Source organism: Octopus bimaculoides, chromosome 13, assembly GCF_001194135.2.
Source record: "Octopus bimaculoides isolate UCB-OBI-ISO-001 chromosome 13, ASM119413v2, whole genome shotgun sequence".
In the NCBI taxonomy this organism is placed as follows: Eukaryota; Metazoa; Mollusca; class Cephalopoda; order Octopoda; family Octopodidae; genus Octopus; species Octopus bimaculoides.
In genome coordinates this window covers 52,643,157-52,662,944 of record NC_068993.1, presented here as the reverse complement: position 1 = coordinate 52,662,944, position 19,788 = coordinate 52,643,157, and the positions used below count along the sequence as shown (strand labels likewise).

Genomic DNA, 19,788 nt, shown 5'->3' with positions numbered 1-19,788 from the left:
CCCCCCCCTTTTTTTTTGTTCAGATGACTTCATAATGGGTTTTAGTAATTGGTTGCCTTCGAACCCTAAACAGCATGGCATCAATTCTTATATGGTAACTGCCACACAAAACTAACCTAAACTAACATGTGCTTCTTTAAACGTACAAAATATAACATTAAACTTTGCAGCACTGGTTTAACCCACGGTTTTTTTTTTATTCATTTTACTACATCAAGAATATGTTTGCATGTTTCTTTCTTTGTTTTATGATTTCAGGTTCTGGGTACTCCACACGCTGAATCTTTTCTCAGCATTCTGAAGTCTCTTCAACAAATTGACCCTGAGAATGAAATCAGGTAAGTTCCTTGTCATTCGTATTCAAGCCACAGTTATTCTTATGTTTGACACCAAAGGCTTCTTTTATGCATTAACTATAGATAGTTTTTGCTTACCTCACTAGAAGTGAAGTGGTTGCTGGTATATTTGCTACTAATTAGTGATTTGTGGGTTAAATTTGCTACGGGACTTTCGTTGTATGTCGAAACATCTGCCCTATTAAATGAGCCGGTGATTACACTGCTGTCTAGAGTAGATATTTCGACTTCTGAGGAAATCAGCTATGATGGACTAACGTGCTATCAAGACGTTATCTCTTTCTCTTAACACTGTAGAGATAGGAGTCCACTAGCTTCCTTAAGTTTCATAACAGATCTGACAGCTCTGTCTTTGAAATATTAGTGAAATTTTGATATTTTATTATGGATGCCATTCATGGTATATACAATACTATGTCTGACTCTATTTAAGACTAACGATCGTTTATTAACATATTGACGGCTAATATTTTACTGGGTGTAGCATCATTGGTAAATATTTGCTCCTTACCCTACAGGTCGAGTGTAGACAAGGTACTCTTGAACCCATGTCTGAGGTGGGTACACATGCATTTCTCCCCAGATGTCGAATATGGATACATAAGCTCTTCGTCCAAGAAATGGATGAAGAGCGTACGAGGGGGTGTTGAAATGTTCTTCGCTTTAAGGGTGTTGCGAAGGCCTTTTGGGGGGCCCAACTTTCCGAGTTCTTTTACAGAGCTTAGAGAAAATGAAGGACCGTTGCAATAAGTGCGTGAATCTGAGAGGGGAATATGTGTAATAAAATCGTAATTTACTGATCCTCTTGTATTCTTTTACCCAAAGCCAGGAACTTTTCAGCATCTCCTCGTATGTTTCTCCCTTCAGTTGTTAGGTGTCAACTATACGCTCCTCGCCTTAAATGTAAAGTGTGGATCACACGCTGCCTACACCAGATGATGTCGATGGATAGCTCTCTCTTCATGTAATGAGTTTAGTTTGGATATATTTCAGTAAATAATCTCTGTTGATTGCCCTCATGTCTTTGTTTGTCTAAAAACAAAATATTTGTCTCCTATTCTTCAGTGATTACCAATGGTTTGTAATGGAGTCAGTGGCACAAAACTTACTTTACTTGGACAAATCTTTGTTTCTTGAGAAACTTTTGGTTGACATAAAGACTGAAATAGAACTACAGCGTTGTAGAAGCAATAGAACTACTGAAGACCAAAGAAAGCAAGTCAATACAACAGTTGATTCTACATATGGCTCTGAGACGGAAGAGATCACCGGTTCTGGTTCAGGAAGCTATAATTTCCAGTCACAAACCACTACATCCTCGTTCGACTTGGAAGAACCTGATCTTCCAGAAAACTTCGTTGAAACATCATCTCCTAAATCAACTTCGAATTCATCAAATGTTGTAGAAAATCAAACGCCAGAAAAGTTATCAAAATACCACAAAATTCCATCAGATTCTGAGAATCAAAAACACGTCCATAAAACAGAGCTCCAGAAAAATTCTGAACCATCCATGACAATAAACGAAGCAGTGACATCTGTAGAAGAACCCTTGAATAGCTCTGTTATCGAGAGTAGCCCGAAGAAAATTAAATCTCTATCTGAACTGGTTCTACAGTCGACGCAAATGAACGAAAAATCTTCTCAAATTCGACTAGAAGGAAACCAAACCCCCAATGTAAGTTCCAAATCAACAGAAGAACCGACGTTGTCCGAAATTGCTCCACAGGCGGGCAAAGAGAAACACACAGAGAACACATCAAAGAAAATATATTCTTCACCAATTAAAAGCAACAGGAAAGACAGATTTTCTGAAAATGACAAACCTGAAGTGGCAGAAAATCTCGAACCCTGTCCACCTCTGACGCCCGAGACGCTTCATTCCATTACCACATCACAACAATCTTTTTCTACTGAAAATACAAATGAAAAAAATGTTGACAAACCAGAAACTCTTTCTTCAATCACATCAGATACACTACAGAATCCCTCTTGTTCATCACCAGTTGTACTACAATCAACTTGCTCTCCCGGACCATCTTCTCAAACATTACAAACGCCCCAAACAAAACGGCTTCACGCATCAACAGAAATTAAGGAGGATACTCTTAAACCAGCTTCTCCATCTTTACTTGCACTAGTTAGATCAGCCCAAATCGTATCTAAAAAACCCCCATCAACCCATTTAACCCCAAAGGTGAGCATGATCTCAGAGCTTACTTCTGATTCGGAGGTGAATACTCTGTCGGAACCCGCCTCCATTCTGGAGGCAGACGTACCATCAGAGTCCACCGCTATTGTGGAAGCAGACGTGTCATCAAAGCCAGTCACCACAATGGACGAAGATGTGCCGTCAAAGGCAGACGTACTATCAGAGCTTACCACTGTTTCAGACTCTAAAAATACTCCAGTGGCAGACGTACAGTCAGAGCTTGCTGCTGCACCGGAGGAAAACGTGCCATCAGAGTCCAATGCATTAAAAGAGGCAGATGGGTCATCAAAGGCCAGCATTGTTCCAGAGGTGGAAAAGCTGACAAAGTCTGCTAGTCATTCAAAGACTGATGTTTCACAGTCACCTCCACATCCAACAATTTCCGAATCTGGCACTTCTATTATACAGCCTGAAGCCATCACCAAGGCTTCTCCACCACCACCACCTCCTCCTCCTCTTCCTCCACCATCTCCCCTACATTCGCCACTAAACCCTGGGTCTGGTGTTTTTCCCAGGGCTCCTCCACCGCCACCACCTCCACCACCTCCACCACCTCCACTCCCAAACTCTGGGAATTTCTGCAGACCACCACCTCCACCACCACTACCCCTGGGGTCTGGAAATTTACCTAGAGCTCCACCACCACCACCACCATTACCCCCAGGATCTGGGGTTTCCCACAGTTCAGCACCACCTCCGCCACCTCCTCCACCACTACCCCCAGGGTCTAAGAGTTTACCCGGGGTTCCTCCACCTCCACCTCCACCTCCTGGCTCCAGGGGTTTTCCTCCTGCTCCACCTCCACCTCCGTCATCAACAACATCGTTATCACCAAGCAAATACTCGTCTGCGACGTTGCCAGCCAGGTTACATGGTAAACCAGTCTTGGCACCAACACAGAAACTTCGTTCTTTCCAATGGCACAAAGTCCCACCCAATATCATCAATGGTAATGTATCATTTTTTACCATATTTACCACCATCACCACTACCACCCGCCACCCCTATTGTCACTATCCCTACTCCCTTCACTACTTTACTATTATTACTATTACCACTATACTACTAGTGCTACTATTACAGTATTGTCAATTACCCTTAGTGAACCTTGATCTGGAGTTCACTGGGGCAAAGAACAAAAAAAATATATGTCTGCTACTCAGACAACTGGTGCTGTACCAAACTAAATTGAGTACGCTGATTCCGAATCTGAACTCAGAATTGCTGTAGCATGTCAGGATTTTGAGTTATGCGCATAATTGTGTATTAATACTATATTAGTATCAGGAAAAGTTAAGTTCAAGGTAAATAATTATTATAATAGTATATTAGTACTGTATATAGTATATTTATGTTCAAGGTAAATATAATATAATGGTACAAAGTATATTTATGTTAAGGGAATACTCACTGTATTTTTGATATGCTCAGCTCAGAAATGTTTGTGACACTTGCTCTTGCACTTATGCGTTGTGATGGTCTCCTGTTGTAGGGACCAGCAGTAGTCACCCATCATGTGTGGATTGAACCGGCCTTGATACCTTGTTTCCATCTCATATATGTCCTGGTGGAACCTCTCACCATGCTCAACATTAACAGCACCAAGATTAGTTGGAAAAAAATTGAGATGAGAATGCAAGAAGTGCATTCTAAGGAGCATTCGGCATCCCCATTTTCATACGCTATTAGCATGTTGTTTATTAAATCAGCATAGTTTTCAGCTCTATGATTTCCAAGAAAGTTCTGTTTAACTAGCATGAATGAATCCCATGCCATCAGCTTAACTGGATTAAATTTATCTCTGCATTTGCTATCAGATATCAATTCTCTGATCTCGGGTTCAATGAAAATGCCTGCTTTCAATTTTGCGTCACTTTTCTCTGCACCAAATTTTACTTTTAGATACTAGAAGCCACAACCATCGTCTGTCATTGCTTTTACGATGTTTTTCATGAGGCTGAGTTTGATGTGAAGGGGTGGAAAGATAATTTACAGGTCTTCCCGTAACATATGCTGCCCATTGTACCGACGAACTATGAGCTCATCTCTTTTAGGCCAGTCTTTTACAGTATAATGATTGTTGTCGTCGTGGCTGTTCCAAACACACAAGAAGCACATATTTTTGGTGTATCCCAGTGTACAGTCCTCGGAGGAGGGAAATCACCTTTAAATCACCATAAATATTCCACTTATGAACTGAGTAATTAATTCTTTTCAGAATGAGTTCCATCGATTCATAAGTTTCTTCCATACCGACAATATGACTCACAAAAATGGAAGGTTTTTCATTACCACTATGTAACAACACAGCTTTGAGGTTAACCTTACTGGAGTCTATAAACAATTCCCATTTGTTAGTCACATGCACATGTCCTAATGTTTGCATGAATGCATTAATGTCAGTACAGAAACAAGCATTATTTTCTTGCTTGAAAAAAAAAAAAGAGAAGCTTCTATGGCGGGAACGGAAAATGGGAATTTTCGTACCTTGCCGTAGGAGATTCCATTGCTGTATTTCGATCCCAAAACTTCTGCCTTCTCCTTTGAGAGGGCTGGGTCTCTTACTAAATCGTTCAAATCTTCTTGATTAAACAAGCATGGCTTGTTTTTCTCAGAATCAACTATGTACTCTTCGTCCATAAGAGCATCAGTATGTTCATCATGCGACGTATCAAGGTCTTCAAGTGAATCATGTGAGAGGGTTATTGGGACAGGGTTCTCGAAGTCATGTGGGACCAGTTTTGGAGCCGACTTACAATTTGCATACATTGCTTTGATTTTCTTTGAGAAGCTACTAATATTAGTCATGCAAAAGTAACAGAGACATGATTGGTTGGCTCACGCCATACCATTAGTGCAGCAAAAGGCATTCTCTTCTGTTTTCCATTCAGCCACTAAGTAAGCCCTGAGTAACACATGGTGCAGCATATATGAAGTGCCTACCCCTTGTCTTGTTCCTCAATTTTACACCTGAAATAATATTTATAGGCAGTTTTTTATTTGGTGGCAATGTTCACCCGCTAGTCATGTGGAGCAAATTTTCTACAGACACAGCAAAAGTTGTCTGGGTGATTCACATAGCCTGTCCTATTCCTGATCTAACACAATAAACACAGTTAAAACAGTAATCACGCAGAGCGAGAGATACACATATCACACATGACAGCAGCGCAAATGACACTGAGAGTTACCAAGAACAAACTGACGTATTTGGCATTACACACAGTACATCAGCGCCATCTATTGCTAAACTAAATAATGAACTTTCTCATCATTCGTTTTATTGCTGTTATTTCTTTAATTTTGAATTAAGACCGCTTTTATTCTAGCAAATTTTATAATACGGCCTACATCTAGCCGAAAGTATGGTTATAATCTTGCGCATGCGCATAACTCAAAATCCTGACTGCTAGAACAATTCTGAGCGCGGATTCGGAATCAGCATCCTCGATTTAGTCTAAAACACATGCTTTTACCCCAGTAGCAAAATCTTTGTTGTCCATTATAATGTAAGATGTGTTTCAACATGATTGTTAACAACAGTGTGAGTGTGTGACATTTTGAGCAAGTGTCATTTGCTATCGCTCCTAATGGTGTCTGTGAAACAGTTTGATGGAAACTGTATTAAGCTTATCGTGTGTTTGTATGTGTCTACGTGTGAATGCTGATTTTTTGCTTGTCATTGTTTGAGCGAAGTGGCGGTGATGTCAACATTCTTTGTTGGCATTTTTACCAGTTGGTCTATGCTTTCAAAGACCTGCGAAAAATAGAATTACATTACCTGAAAAAGCAGGTGAGTGTTAGTGACAAAAAGAGCACCCAGCTGCAAACTCCTGCTTCAAAATCATTTGCTGTATGATTATATGACACTTTGGGGGAGTGTTTGCTGCTATCGCTCCTGACTAATCAAGGCCCTGCGAGTGAAACTGATAGATGGGAACTCTATTGAGCTTGGCGTACGTGTGTGCGCGAGCGCGAATGTTGATGTGTTGCTTGTCATTCTGTGGTTAAAGTGATGATAATGTTGACATTCCTGGCTGACATTTTGACCAGTTGCTCTGTGCTTTCAAAGACCTGTGAAAAATAAAATGTCATTAGCTGAGAAAGTAGGTAAGGGTTGGTAACAGGAAGAGCATCCAGCTGCAAAATCCTGCTTCAAATTCAGTTCCTGTCCAGGCCCTGCTAGCATGGGGGAAATGGATGTTAAATGAATGAATTCCTTTGAATAAAGGTAATGGGTAAGACATAAATGATTAGACATGTATATCCTATGCATCTTATTCCTTGGTTGTCAATTCAAAATTGAAACTTTCTATAATCCCACCAAAATTTATCAAATAATTATCTCCCTTGCAATAACTGGCCACCAGGGTATACAACCCTAAATTCCTTTCACTTCTACTATTTGATACCTATCTCAAGCATTTATGCTATTTTATACTTATATTATTATTTGATACTTCTATTACATTATTATTTTATACTTATCTCAATCATTTGCATTGCATTTTTTTGTTTTCTCAGAAAAAGGCAACCTTTGGCAAGATGTATATTATATGAGAAGTAACAGTGCTGTGGATGTTGACTATAAAACTCTTGAAGATATGTTCAGTATGAAAACTCCTCCCAAAAAGTCGGCATCAGTTGATGAACAAAAAGTGAAGAAGAAAAATATTCCGAAAAAAGTAAGTGAAATATTTAACAAATTTCAAATTCTTAGCTATTTGATTATCAAATGCATTCATTTTATTGTTAATATTTATTTTGTACTGCAAATGGCTTACATATTTAACAGATTGGAATTATTTTCTAACTTAATTTCCTCTCTGAATATTGCACAAGTAAATTCAGTGGCCCAGCACCACTAATAATATGTATTGTTTACTCTTCAGGTCAATCTTTTGGAACGTGCTCTAGACATAGACATCTTCTTGAAACAATGTAATGCCTCACAAGAGAAAATAGTTGAAATGATTAAGGAAGGCACAAGCAAGGATCTTGACTTGGAAATGTTACGACGGATGCAGAAAATTCTACCAACTGACAGTGAGGTATGTTCTAGTTAAATCGCATATCATCTGATATAAGATTTAAAATTGCATTAACTGAGTGTAGTGTGTTCAAACGTAGCATAGCTTATCACTTTGGGTTAAAGGTGAAGTCAACTCTGGCTTTACATCACATCCTTCTAGGAACGGTAAAATAATTACTATATTGTAGTTCTTGTACCTTTGTTAGATCAATATTTATATCTACATTTCAATTGATTTCTGATTGTCATCGGGTATTATATTCCTGGACATGTACACAGGTGTGTACGTAGGACTGGTATATTTGACAAAGAATTTATGTAAAAATCCTATGTTAAAACAAATACATTTTTTATGTAATTAATTAAATACACTTGACAATCCTTTATCCAAAGTTCCAAATTCCAAAGCGTTTTCTTGTGAGAGAAGCACTAATAGTAGAGAAATACCTGAATGTACTCAGATTTTTAAAGCGATATTTTGTAGACAAGCAGAAGTGAAAGTGATGTGGGGCTGTTATGAGGTTGACAAAATGGAGTAAAAGTATAATATTGGTAGTATCCCTTGTATTACAGAAACAATGTGGTTCTGAAAAATCTTGCTGCAAAGTAAAACAACTTTTGCATTGACGTTAGGAAGGGCATCTAACCATACAAACTATGCCAAAGTAAACATTGGAGTGTGAGTTGTTTGGCTCATCAGCTTCTATCAAACTGTCCAACCCATGTCAACATGGAAAAAGGTACATTGAATCAGGATGATTTTTGTGTTGCAAGGAGGTCAACGGGAAATTCATTTTGCATTCTTGAATCCCACATTATAGCAAGAATTTTTAGGAATGCAACACTTCTGTAATGCAGGGGATGTTTGAAGGTGGGTTTGCTTTGGTTAAAAGTGAAATGTTCTCACAAATCACAGTTACATACGCAAAACTAGGCTTACAATAAATTTATATAAAACGACCTTCACAGAATATGTATCAACTGTTCTTTGAAGTATAAATGGACAATGTGTTTAGATTTGGGTTCTGTGCCCAAGCTTCCCCATTTTGTAAATGCATATAACCATTCCAAAATGCCCACGAAACGAAATTTAAAACACAAATTCCAAGCACTTTGGATAAAAGATTGTCAACTATATAAACTGTTCTTTTGTCAGTTATTGTTTCGCTTGAATCATCAATAACTTAACCGGTTCTCTACTGTATCTAATTACCACTTGGTTATACATTGAATCCTTCTTCATTCTTTGACTATTTAGCTCTCTATACTGAATGCTTACCAAGGTGACAAAGAAGACTTGGGAAATCCAGAAAAGTTCTTTTTGTTGTTATCAAAAATCCCCAACATTCATCTATGCATTGATGGCATGTTACTGAAGGAAGAGAGGAAAGTGTTAATGCAAACTCTAAAACCGAACCTTGAAACTTTGAAGAAAACTTGTCAAGTTCTGATAGAAAACAAAAACCTTAAGGCTTTCTTTGCAATCAGTCTTGATGTTGGCAACTATATGAACTCTGTAAGTTATATTTTATTTCAGACCTAAGTAGGTTATCACCCAGTATTTTTAACATCTGTGGTATTAATATTACATTTGTTGATTATGTTTAGCTATGAACTGAAAATAGTCAAATTTTGTAAGGAATCTTTGCAGTTCCAATATTTGATGAGAATAGCTGTCATAGTTATTGATAAGCCAAAACGTCTACAGCAATAAAAATATAATCCAGAGGTATTTAAGACATAAATAATGTAAGCATTTATTTCAGATAGGCTCCTTTGTCTAACATTGAGAAGGTTCTTGTGCAGGATCAAATTGGATACTTAAACTTATTCTATCACCCAGTTTAATTGGATTATTTTCACAGACCCCAGTTTTGAGATCAGTTTTCAAGTATTAAGACAACTTCCTCTCACAAATCACTGAGATCTGGAGCAAAAGGCAGTGACCAGTTCTTTGCAGACCCTCCTATACTGGTTGAAGTTGATGCCATTAATATTTCTCTTAAACCTTTCTTAATCGACATGTGGGGAAAGACATGAGCAGAGAGGGAATTCCAGAGGGATAACATTTGGGGAATGAAGGACTGGACATAATGTTTATTGAAGGGTCTGGGGCAGAGGGATTTAAATACAAGGGGGATGAGTGAGGGAAAGACCAGTGGATCCAAAATAACTGAATTGTAATGGTAGGAGGGCAGCCAGCTCCCAAGAGCAGAGGCCATTATAGTGCTAGTAAAAAGGACAGAAAGAATAGACAGCAAGTCTATAGGCCTGAAGTTGGGACATATCTGTGAGTAACTTTACACCAATCAGTCAAATGGCCCACTTTTGAAGGTTTTTAAATATATTTATGAGCAGCAGCAGCATCACTGTCGTAGATGTGAGAGCAATACTCCATTGTGAATATTCCTTGTGTTTTGTGAAGTGTCAATAGAGAGTACTCTCCTCTGACCCTGAAAAGAAAGGTAGTCCTAGCTTTGTTAAGGATGTACTTTTAACAGACTAGATCATCAGAAATAGTGAGACCCAATAAACGGAGTAATTGTGAGGGTCCTAGTCGAGTGCTGGTTATGATAAAGGCACCGATCTTCATTCTTTGACAAGGTTATGTAAAAATACGTTCTTGATTTAAAATATCTCGGATGTTGACACCTTGTATCCAAGCACAGGCACTGTGGTGTGGCCGTAGCCACATAACCAGGCATTCAGTAAATCAACCAATCAAATTGACGTATAATGTATATGTATGTAGATATGTATATGTACCAAAGAAAGTATTTCAATCTTTAAAGTTTTCTTCTTCAAATCATTTAATCTTTAATTTTCTTTTAATATTGATATCTCCAAAACATGAACGTAATTTTTATAATTAAGATACAAAACTACAACAGAGGAGAATCCCCCCCACCACACACAAAAAGCTATCTTTTATTTGTTTTGATTGTTAGACTATGGCAAAGCTGGGGCACTGGCTTGCAGGATTATTAGTTGAATGAATCGATCCCAGTACTTAAAAAAGAAACTGGTACTTATCCTATCGGTCTCCGTTGCTGAACTGTTAAATTACGGGGACGTAAACAAACACTGGTTATCAAGCAATAGTGGGATACACACACTTACAAATATAAGGGGCTTCTTTCAGTTTCCGTCTACCAAATCCACTCACAAGACTTTGATCAGCCCGACGCTATAGTAGAAGATACTTGCCCAAGGTGCCATGCAGTGGTACTGAACCCAGAACCATGTGGTTGGGAGGAAAGCTTCTTTACCACACAGCCACACCTATGTAACAAAATCAAAAGCGTTCTATTTGGATCTATAAATTATTCTTGCAGTACTGACATATCGAGAAATTTTTTTTTTTTGTAAATGTAACTTTGAAAGAATCCTTCCATGAGATGACATCAATATTTGTAATTCTCCATTGAACTTAATTTGTTATTCTTTCCAGGGACGTTTTGCAGGGAATGCTGTTGGTTTTGAAATTAGTTCTGCTCTAAAACTCTTCAAGGAAACCAAATCAAATGAGACAGGTGTTACGTTATTACATTTCCTTGTCAATCAAGCTGAGGAATCCAATAATTTCTTGTTTGTCGAAGAACTCCAGCCTATAATAAACAGTGCAAGCAAGTAGGTCGTTTCATTCTAATTTAGACTATCCATTCACCCCTTCCTCTGTTATTCTTTACTTATACTATTATAATTTATTCTCCATACTTCCAGTCTGTTTATCCAATAACGCTAGTAAACACTCGTGTCTTTTGGATTTGCTTGCAATAACATCTGATAATTCTCCAGTTAATCCAATTTTAAATAAAGCTGGAGTATGAAGACACCGCAAACGAGAGCTGTCAATTGTTTCACTCAAATATATCAAAGAAGAAAAGAAATCAACTTTATTCATCGTAACTCTAGAATGTAAGGGAGGTAATTCTAATGTTATAAATTGTTGAGGAGCCCAGATGAAATATATAATTGGACATAGTAAAGTTGATCGAAGCGCAATTACAATTTATCGAAAGCATTTAGTAGTGCGTGTGTGTATTACTATTCGAACTATCAGTTGGTCTGTTCAAAATTCAATAATATTTACTCGTGTAAGTCGCATTCAATTATTTTTTGTTCATCATAGTTTTAGATTTATCCTGTGCATAAGTCGCATCCCATTTTTACAGTTAAAATCATGGATTAGATAGTGAAATTTGTATACAAGTAAATAAGGTGCATTACAGAAAATATTTAAAAACTAGCGGAACCCGTGGATATTTCTTGGAATTAATGGTAAACCTGTTGGGTTATTTCTGAAAACTTAATCTAATAAACCTGAAAACGTAGCCTGTGATGTGTCTGTATGGAAAGATAGTCGCTCATCTGCTATTCATTGAAAAGTGAAAGAAATTAGAATACCATGATTACTTAATGCACTTTATATATATACTCTAGGCACAATTTTATAGACTTAATACACAGCACTCATGAAATTCACTCTTTCTCATTAAAAAAAAAATCCCGTACATATGATAGAACTTTTATTTAAATTGCGTATATCTGTCACGTAAATAAGCGTGAATATTTCACGGAATTGCACTTATGCGTTAAGTGATAGGTGATATAAAAAAGTTAATTAAATTATAAAAAGACACTTTTCACTATCCAATAGCCACCACCTCCCTCTCTACCAGTATCCCTCTCTCTCTCTCTCTCTCTCTCTCTCTCTCTCTCCTCTCTTTCCCTCCTCTCTCTCTCTCTTTAACCTCACCATCTGAACATCACCCCCTCTGCTAAAATATCTTTAACTCTTTTCTATATCATCACTACCTTCAACTAATTTTTTTAACCACATAATAGATATTACGTTCCCTCTACCTCACGTCATTGACGCTTCTCTCTGCCTCTTTTCGTCTCGCCCTCTTTTTCTCTAATCACATGAAAGCGTTACCGACGAGCTAAGTAATGAAATGACAAGCAAAATTATTATAAGATATATAAGTATTAAAATAGGGCTACGTCGTCATGTTTTATTAAAATACAGCTTTGTTTTTCAATAAAATACAGAAAGCTTTAAAATTTACGTGTGTGTCATGTTTATGTCAACAGCCTAAAAACAGTAATCAAAAACGCTCTTACTCACTCACACGCACACACATAGTTATGCAATTTCCTATGGCTTGATATAATATATTATACATTTTAGTTTTAAAATAAAATATTAAAAAAAAAAAACGTGGCAACATAACCTTTTCACTTTGACCTATTTTCAATATTTCAGATAGTAACTTAGAAATATGGTTAATTGTTCGATCAAGCAACTGTTTTGGATCATTTTCATCATTTGTTTGTTTCATTCATTGAACTGTGGTCATGCTGTGGCGCCACCTTGAAGGGTTTATTCAAACAAATCTATCCTTCCTTAATACTGGTTCCCATATGGTGCTCATATCTGCACTCGGTCTGCTTATGAGTTTGCTGTATCTTAGCATATGTGCTGCTTCTTTTAGTTTTCGTATTTTCGAGTAGTGTTCTCTATTATTTTTAACTTACAAGGGGAAATGGGCTCCATTTTTCTATACATGATCAGCGATACCCAATTTATCAATATCTCCTCGTGTCACAGATTTGCAATGTTCCTCTAAACTTATTTTGATGGGGGCGGCATGTTTCGCCTTTGTATAACCTACCACAGCTGCATGGGATGGAGTACACGCAGTCTTTGGTCATATTTTCTTCTATTGGTGGTTTTACTCGAAGGAGATATTTGCGAAGTGTTGTATTACTCTTGAACGCTGTCCTGATGTCATATGGGCCGCATATCTTTTCGGAGAGGCCTTTCACATAGGGTAGACAGACTGTGGACAGTTTATTGGCTTCATCCTCTCTTTTTTTTCATAATTGGAGTGGATAGTATGTTTTTGGGGTAGTTGTTGCTTAATAGATTGCTACTGAGCTTCACCAGTTCTTCGTGGTGGGTATCACGATCGCTACTTATATTCTTTGCACGATGTTTTAGGAACTGAGCACATATGTATGTGTATATATATATATATATATATATATATATATGTGTGTGTGTATGTATATGTATAGATGTGTGTGTATATGGGCATATATATATATGTATATATGTGTGTGTCTATATATGTGTATATGTATATATAAATAAAATAGTGTGTATATATATATATATATATATATAAAATAGTTTATATATAAGATAGTGTGTGTATATATATATATGTGTGTGTATATATATATGATAGTGTGTGTATATATATAATCTTGTGTATGCATGTATATATATGATAGTGTGTGTATATATGTAATAGTGTGTATAAATATATATATATATTTACTAAAAATGTATAACTCAGGATGTATTGCTCTTTTGCAGGTTGTCAATTGATGCCTTACAGAAAGACTTGGGTGTATTTAAAGCCAATGTCAAAAGATTTAGCACCGATATTAACTCTACTGAGGAAAAGGGTCAATACAGTGATTTCATTAAGGTGAGTCATATCTTGCAGAGGTTCATCTATTTCCTGATGAATTCCTCAAGGATTTTATAAGATGATTTTTTCAATGCTTTTCCATGTTTATATAGTACGTACACACACATATAGAACACAATCTCTTGCTCTCACACACAAACACACTCTCTTAGTCTTTCACAAATGAACAGTGTTTTTCGGTTTTGTTTAATAATCCATTTGCTAAAAGTCTGTGGTTTTAGAGAAAAGTTAAGAAGTTAAAACAAAATCTGATTAAGTTACAGAATTCTTTCTCATGGTAAGATTATCAGCAATGTAACATAGAGGTTGTCTGTATTGTTTCTGTTTTACTCATAAAATCTTTATATAATAATTCTTTCTAATTTTTGTACAAAATCAGCAATATTGAGATGAGTGAGTGATTTGATTACATCAACCCAGTACTGATCTGGTACTTATTTTATCAGCCCAAGTGTATGAAGGGCAAAGTCAAACTCAGCAGAAATTGAACTCAGAACATGAAGAGTCAGAGGAAATGCCTCTAAGCATTTTGATCAGTGTGCTAACAATTCTGTCTGCTCACTGCTCTAAACCTTTATCTAATAACCACTATCAATGTTGGTTGGTTGAGTTCTTCAGTCACTCTTTGCACTATACACACAGAATTAACATAAATGGTGTAGGATGAATGTCTTATATTTCTGAAGAATAATTTTTTAAACGAAATTTTCTAGAGATTGGTTTTCGATGGAATAGATTATAATTATGCTGAGGATGCCAGAGGTCTCCACTGCCACAGGCTCGACCATGAACCTGTCAGAGTGTTCAATGCTTTGACAGTTTGCCTTTCTCAGCCCAACAAGCAGCAGAGCCTGGGCTGGTAGCTGAACACAGCAAGTTGCTGCTGGAGAAGGTGTCAAAGTATGTAGAATTCCAGCTGATGGGGTGCCTACCATCACAAAACACAAAAAGACAGAAAGTCCTGTTTGGAGCATGAATATAATACATTTATTTTGGAGGCAACCAATTATCAGACTTGCACCGTTTCTGAATTACCATTTTGCAATCTTGCAGGTTTCATATTTCTTGCTTGCTTGACTATTTTTCCTTTTTGCTTCAATTTCTAGGAAACTTTATTGGAAATACAAGAAACTGAAGACCAATTTAAAGAAATTGATGATAAGGTTCAAAAGTTAAGGGGTCATTTTTGTGAGAAGAAAAAGGACTTCAAGTTGGAAGAATTCCTCAGCAGTTTCAGCAACTTCCTACAAAGTGCCAAGCAATGTCAAAAGGTAGATTTCAATTTTCTAGAACAGGAAAGAAAATAGTTGAAGATTTGGATGGATGGATATATATATATGCATATATATATATATATATATATCTTGTGATTTTTTCTTTGTGATGTAATCTTGGGACAGAATATATTTGCGGCTGAAGATAGCTTTAAACCATCCTGTATATCAATTATATACTCATATAATGATACTGTTTGGGTATAAAGCTTGAAACACGTGTACCGTGGAATTTTACGTTTATATATATATATAAACGGTAGTAACATTGAATAGCACATATTGATGTGGTAATGAACACTACTTCTCAGTAGAGTTACTACTATCAACTCTTATAGAGATTTTCTAAGTAGCTACTTTATATATGTAGTTTCTTAAATGTGTTCTTGGATAGCTGTTAATATTTGCTGGTGTAAATAAGCCAATAGAAATTTAACAATAACCATATATTAGGTTTAACATCAGGTTCAGTTCCACCTTCCGTCTATTACATATACATTAACGTAACTTGTTAACCAAACTCAATTAAAATTGGTATTTCTCCAGGTTACAGTGCAACCACCTTTCCATTTCTTATGGAAATCTTTGAAACGTAACCTTAATTATTAACATAGCTAAAACGGTAAATAGTTAAGACCCTCATGTGATTAACAAAGAAATTGTCAACTTGAATTTTACACACTGGTGTAAATAAAAGAATGTTTATTTGGCAGTGGCCAGACTTGAACTTTGGTATTTGTACTATTCATGAGTCAATGATTATGAATTACATTTCTGTACCAACATTGACTGACAATCCTTTCTTAGCCACTTAACAATGGCCAAGTCACATGGTTGCCTCAAAATATTAATATAATAAACAAGTTGACAGTCTGAAAGTATTAGTGACCTACAACTCTGAATAACACAACCCTAACCATGGCCATCACTCACAAGTGAGCAGATGACTTAGTAGTTATGTACCATTTTACTTTTATTTAAGCCTTTCACTCCCTATGGAGCCTAGACCATCAGTGACTTTTCACTCAGATCCTTGATTCTAGGTTGTCTTTTTTTGCTTCTCTCCAGTTGGATCCCTGCTTTTAGAGATCTGCCTTAAGTATCCCACCTACAGCTATTTTTAAGGACCTCTCTTCCACCTCCCTTGTGGGAAGGTATTGTTGGTGTATAATCATCATCAATGCTTCAATAACTTTATTATTATTATGTCATAGGATAACAAACAATACAAAATTCGGTTGGAAATGCAACAGAAGAGCCAAAAGAAAAGAGAACAACAAAAACTGATGAACAAAAGAAAAGAATTAAACTCAAAGACAGAACTGGATGAAAGTAAGTAATTTTGCTGTGTCATGAAAGCAAGTCTTTTATATTTCTTTTTATTTATTTCAATCATTGGATTATGGCCATTACTAGAGTGCTATGAAAGTTTTAATAGAACAAGCTGATAAAATCCAAAACATCTTTTACTCTGCCATGCACTAGTGTCTGCCTTGCTATGGTTTCTACAGTTGAACGCCCTTCCTAAAGAGAGCCACTTTAGATCATGTACTGAGTACTTAAGGTCATACATTAGTGATTAGAGTGTTGTACACATGATCACAGACCTCCAGAGAAGGCTGGAGAGCTGGCAGAATTGTTAGCACACTGGGCAAAATGCTTAGCAGTATTTCGTCTGTCTTTACGTTCTGAGTTCAAATTTCACTGAGGTCGACTTTGCCTTTCCCTTCAGGGCCAATAAAGTACCAGTTGCATACTGGGATTGATCTAAACGACGGACCGTGTCCCTAGAGTAGGAAAAAAAAACAGTAGTCCAGTCAAGGCATTGAGCTGCCTGTAACTATAGCAAAAGACACTTACCCAAGGCAATGCAGAAGTAGTGAACCCAAATCCCTGTGATTGCAAAGTGAGCTTCATAACCCTACAGCTTACTTTTATCCTATCTCGTGAAACAAAACCTTTTCTTCTCCCTTACAAATTTACTTTCCAGTCACTGCTTTCCTTGTTTCTCTATTTTAGTAGCCACACTATTTCCATTTCAACCTTATAATAGATAATAATAATAAACGATTTTTTTTCCCTTGTATATTCCAGAAGGCCGCAGACGGAGACGTCACGTTGATGACTCGGATATCATGGGAAGTTTGATAAGTATGATTGCAAATGGTTTCGTCGAATGATGCCTCTGAAAATTATTACCCCTACGAGGACCAGTCAACCAGCAAATTCCTGCCAACAGTTTTTCCCAGTGAATAATGAAACAAAAAACTTTCAATGTCAATAAAATAACCTGCATTTAATGCTAAGTTCACGTACTATGTTTGGCTTGACTATTCATTGATGAAAGCTCCAGACCAACACATTACAAATAACCCTAGAATATGCAGTCTACTAAGGGAGGGACAACTTAACATGCAAATATGTAAGGATAGATAGAAGAGGGGAAAAAAAAACAAAATCACTAAAATAACTTTATTCAGAAGTATAACCTACAAATATTTACTTCAGCCTATTGTAACTGCAGAAAAATAATGCAAACATAACAAATTTGAAATAATTTTTTTATTACAAAAACAAGTGATATAACATCATGGTTGATGTTTTTTTTTTTTCTTTAAATTTTTTTTATTTTTTAGGAAATAACTTTTGGAAAGAAACGGTTGACATACACCTTTTGGTCCTCAAGGAACATCTTCAGGAGGGACATTTCCTCCTACAGCTAAGCCTGAGCTATCATTACCCTCCTCTTCTTTTTCTCGTTTTGACTTCTTTGCTTTCTTGTGTTTAGAACGGTGATGTTCATTTGTCTCTTCTTCATCCCGATGTTTCCTACAGCAACAAGAAAGACAATGTTTTTTGGCAATTAAAATTTAAGAGACAAACGAGAATTTTAGCAGTAAACTTTAAAAGACCAGTCATCACAAGTATTCCTTACCTGCGTGAACGGTGCCTGTCTTCTCTGTCTCTATGTCTGTGTTCTCGAGTGCGTTCACGATCTCTTGACCAAGACCTGTCTCTCTCACGATCCCGTTCTCTTTCACGGTCACGGCGGTACCCACTCCTCATAATAACAGAAATAAATATCAAATTAAATATATAGCGAAGTTTTATCACAAGAAAAGAAACCTATATTTAAAATTATTTTGTGAAAAGTTGTACAAACAATAAAATTAAGCCTTCAAGTTTTTTTTTCCCTTATACTAAATTTAATTTGGACTTAATATTCTCCTAAAGTTGCTTTTTATTATAAAACTAGCACAATGTTCATAAAATATACAATTAAAATCTGCAGACCTAATTAAATATTTAGTAAATCTTAAGGTCTCACGAGGGAAGTCAGTCATAAAAAAAAACACTATTAAAACTTTCTTTTCAAACTGCCAATTTCATTTCTAATCTGACTATTTTTATAAATAAAAACTCCAAATTCTACATGTTGGGCGTTTATTGGTGGAATAAAATAGGATTTTTGCATTCTAAACTAAAATTTTTTTCTTAAAATGTTCAAGCAAATTTTCAGAATAAAGTACAAATGTCACCTGTTGTAATCAGATTCTCGTTGAGGGCTACGGTCTCTGTTATAGTCCCACCTCTCAAAGTTGTTGCTTCTAATTACAAGAAAAGAAGATTATTGAAAATGAAACACATTAATTTGTTAGAGCAGTTTTTACAATGTTAGAATAACTGAGAGGGAGGGCTAGGAATTTGAGCATAGTGAAAACAACACTGCACAGTACCAACTTTTTTAAAAATTCTATTTTGTGAACAAGTTAAATTACGTTTGGGTGAAACAAGTTCATAGTTTACATTCACAGAAGGCTAACAGACCTTTAAAGAATGCTACTTTACAAAAGAACTTTTTACCATTATCGCTTACTGAATTGTTGTTTTGATTGTATTTATAACTATGCTGGCATGGTTTAAGATGGACATTACTATTTTATTTTGAAATATAGGATAGCTTAAATTATGTCATTAAATGGTGATAAAGAGCAGTTATATCATTTAAGTTGCAGAGGAATGTCATTACATTCATTTGTTTTTATGGTTGTTTTTCCATGCCAGCATGGGTTAGATATTATTGGGACAGTGTTTTAATGTTGGACGCTTTTCCTTTTGCTAATTCTTATCTGTTAGGTAAAGGATGCATTAGGCTTAATCCAGATAGATCCCTTACCTATCTAAAAGAATATGCTCTACAAGGAAGGTTCTGAAGCATCATTTTTGGTGCTGTTGGCTTAAGAATTTTGAAAATTGAAGCTTTTTTTTTTTTTCTTAAAGAGTAAAAGGGGGTTGAAAACTTACTCCTTTTAAATCTCCAAGTGGGTAAAGTTGGAAAAAAAAGCAGCAGTGAAAATAAGAGGGCACACAAAAAAGGGGGCAGGAGAAGCAGGCTAGGACTACACTA

The 19,788-nt window shown here is 36.3% G+C and overlaps 2 protein-coding genes across 10 annotated transcripts in view; one reads left to right on the top strand and one right to left on the bottom strand.

The window, feature by feature from the left end:
* LOC106877725 (inverted formin-2) overlaps positions 1–17,698 on the top strand; it is a 177,980-nt gene extending 160,282 nt beyond the window's left edge. For all 6 annotated transcript variants that reach the window (XM_014926687.2, XM_052972480.1, XM_014926688.2 and 3 more), the window contains 10 exons: positions 259–338; positions 1,422–3,517; positions 7,093–7,253; positions 7,461–7,619; positions 8,859–9,116; positions 11,052–11,230; positions 13,989–14,103; positions 15,213–15,377; positions 16,595–16,712; positions 17,475–17,698. In XM_014926687.2, the coding sequence (XP_014782173.1) occupies positions 259–338; positions 1,422–3,517; positions 7,093–7,253; positions 7,461–7,619; positions 8,859–9,116; positions 11,052–11,230; positions 13,989–14,103; positions 15,213–15,377; positions 16,595–16,712; positions 17,475–17,560 (3,417 nt within the window). In that variant the 3' untranslated portion in view covers positions 17,561–17,698. The remainder of the gene's footprint in view (positions 1–258; positions 339–1,421; positions 3,518–7,092; positions 7,254–7,460; positions 7,620–8,858; positions 9,117–11,051; positions 11,231–13,988; positions 14,104–15,212; positions 15,378–16,594; positions 16,713–17,474) is intronic.
* A 229-nt stretch (positions 17,699–17,927) lies between these two features.
* LOC106877726 (pre-mRNA 3'-end-processing factor FIP1) overlaps positions 17,928–19,788 on the bottom strand; it is a 20,078-nt gene continuing 18,217 nt past the window's right edge. For 2 of the 4 annotated variants that reach the window (XM_014926690.2, XM_014926692.2), the window contains 3 exons: positions 18,920–18,988; positions 18,316–18,441; positions 17,928–18,209 (listed from right to left, as the gene is read on the bottom strand). In XM_014926690.2, coding sequence (XP_014782176.1) covers positions 18,062–18,209; positions 18,316–18,441; positions 18,920–18,988 — 343 coding nt within the window. In that variant the 3' untranslated portion in view covers positions 17,928–18,061. The remainder of the gene's footprint in view (positions 18,210–18,315; positions 18,442–18,919; positions 18,989–19,788) is intronic. The other 2 variants (XM_014926691.2, XM_014926693.2) reach the window with 1 other exon arrangement.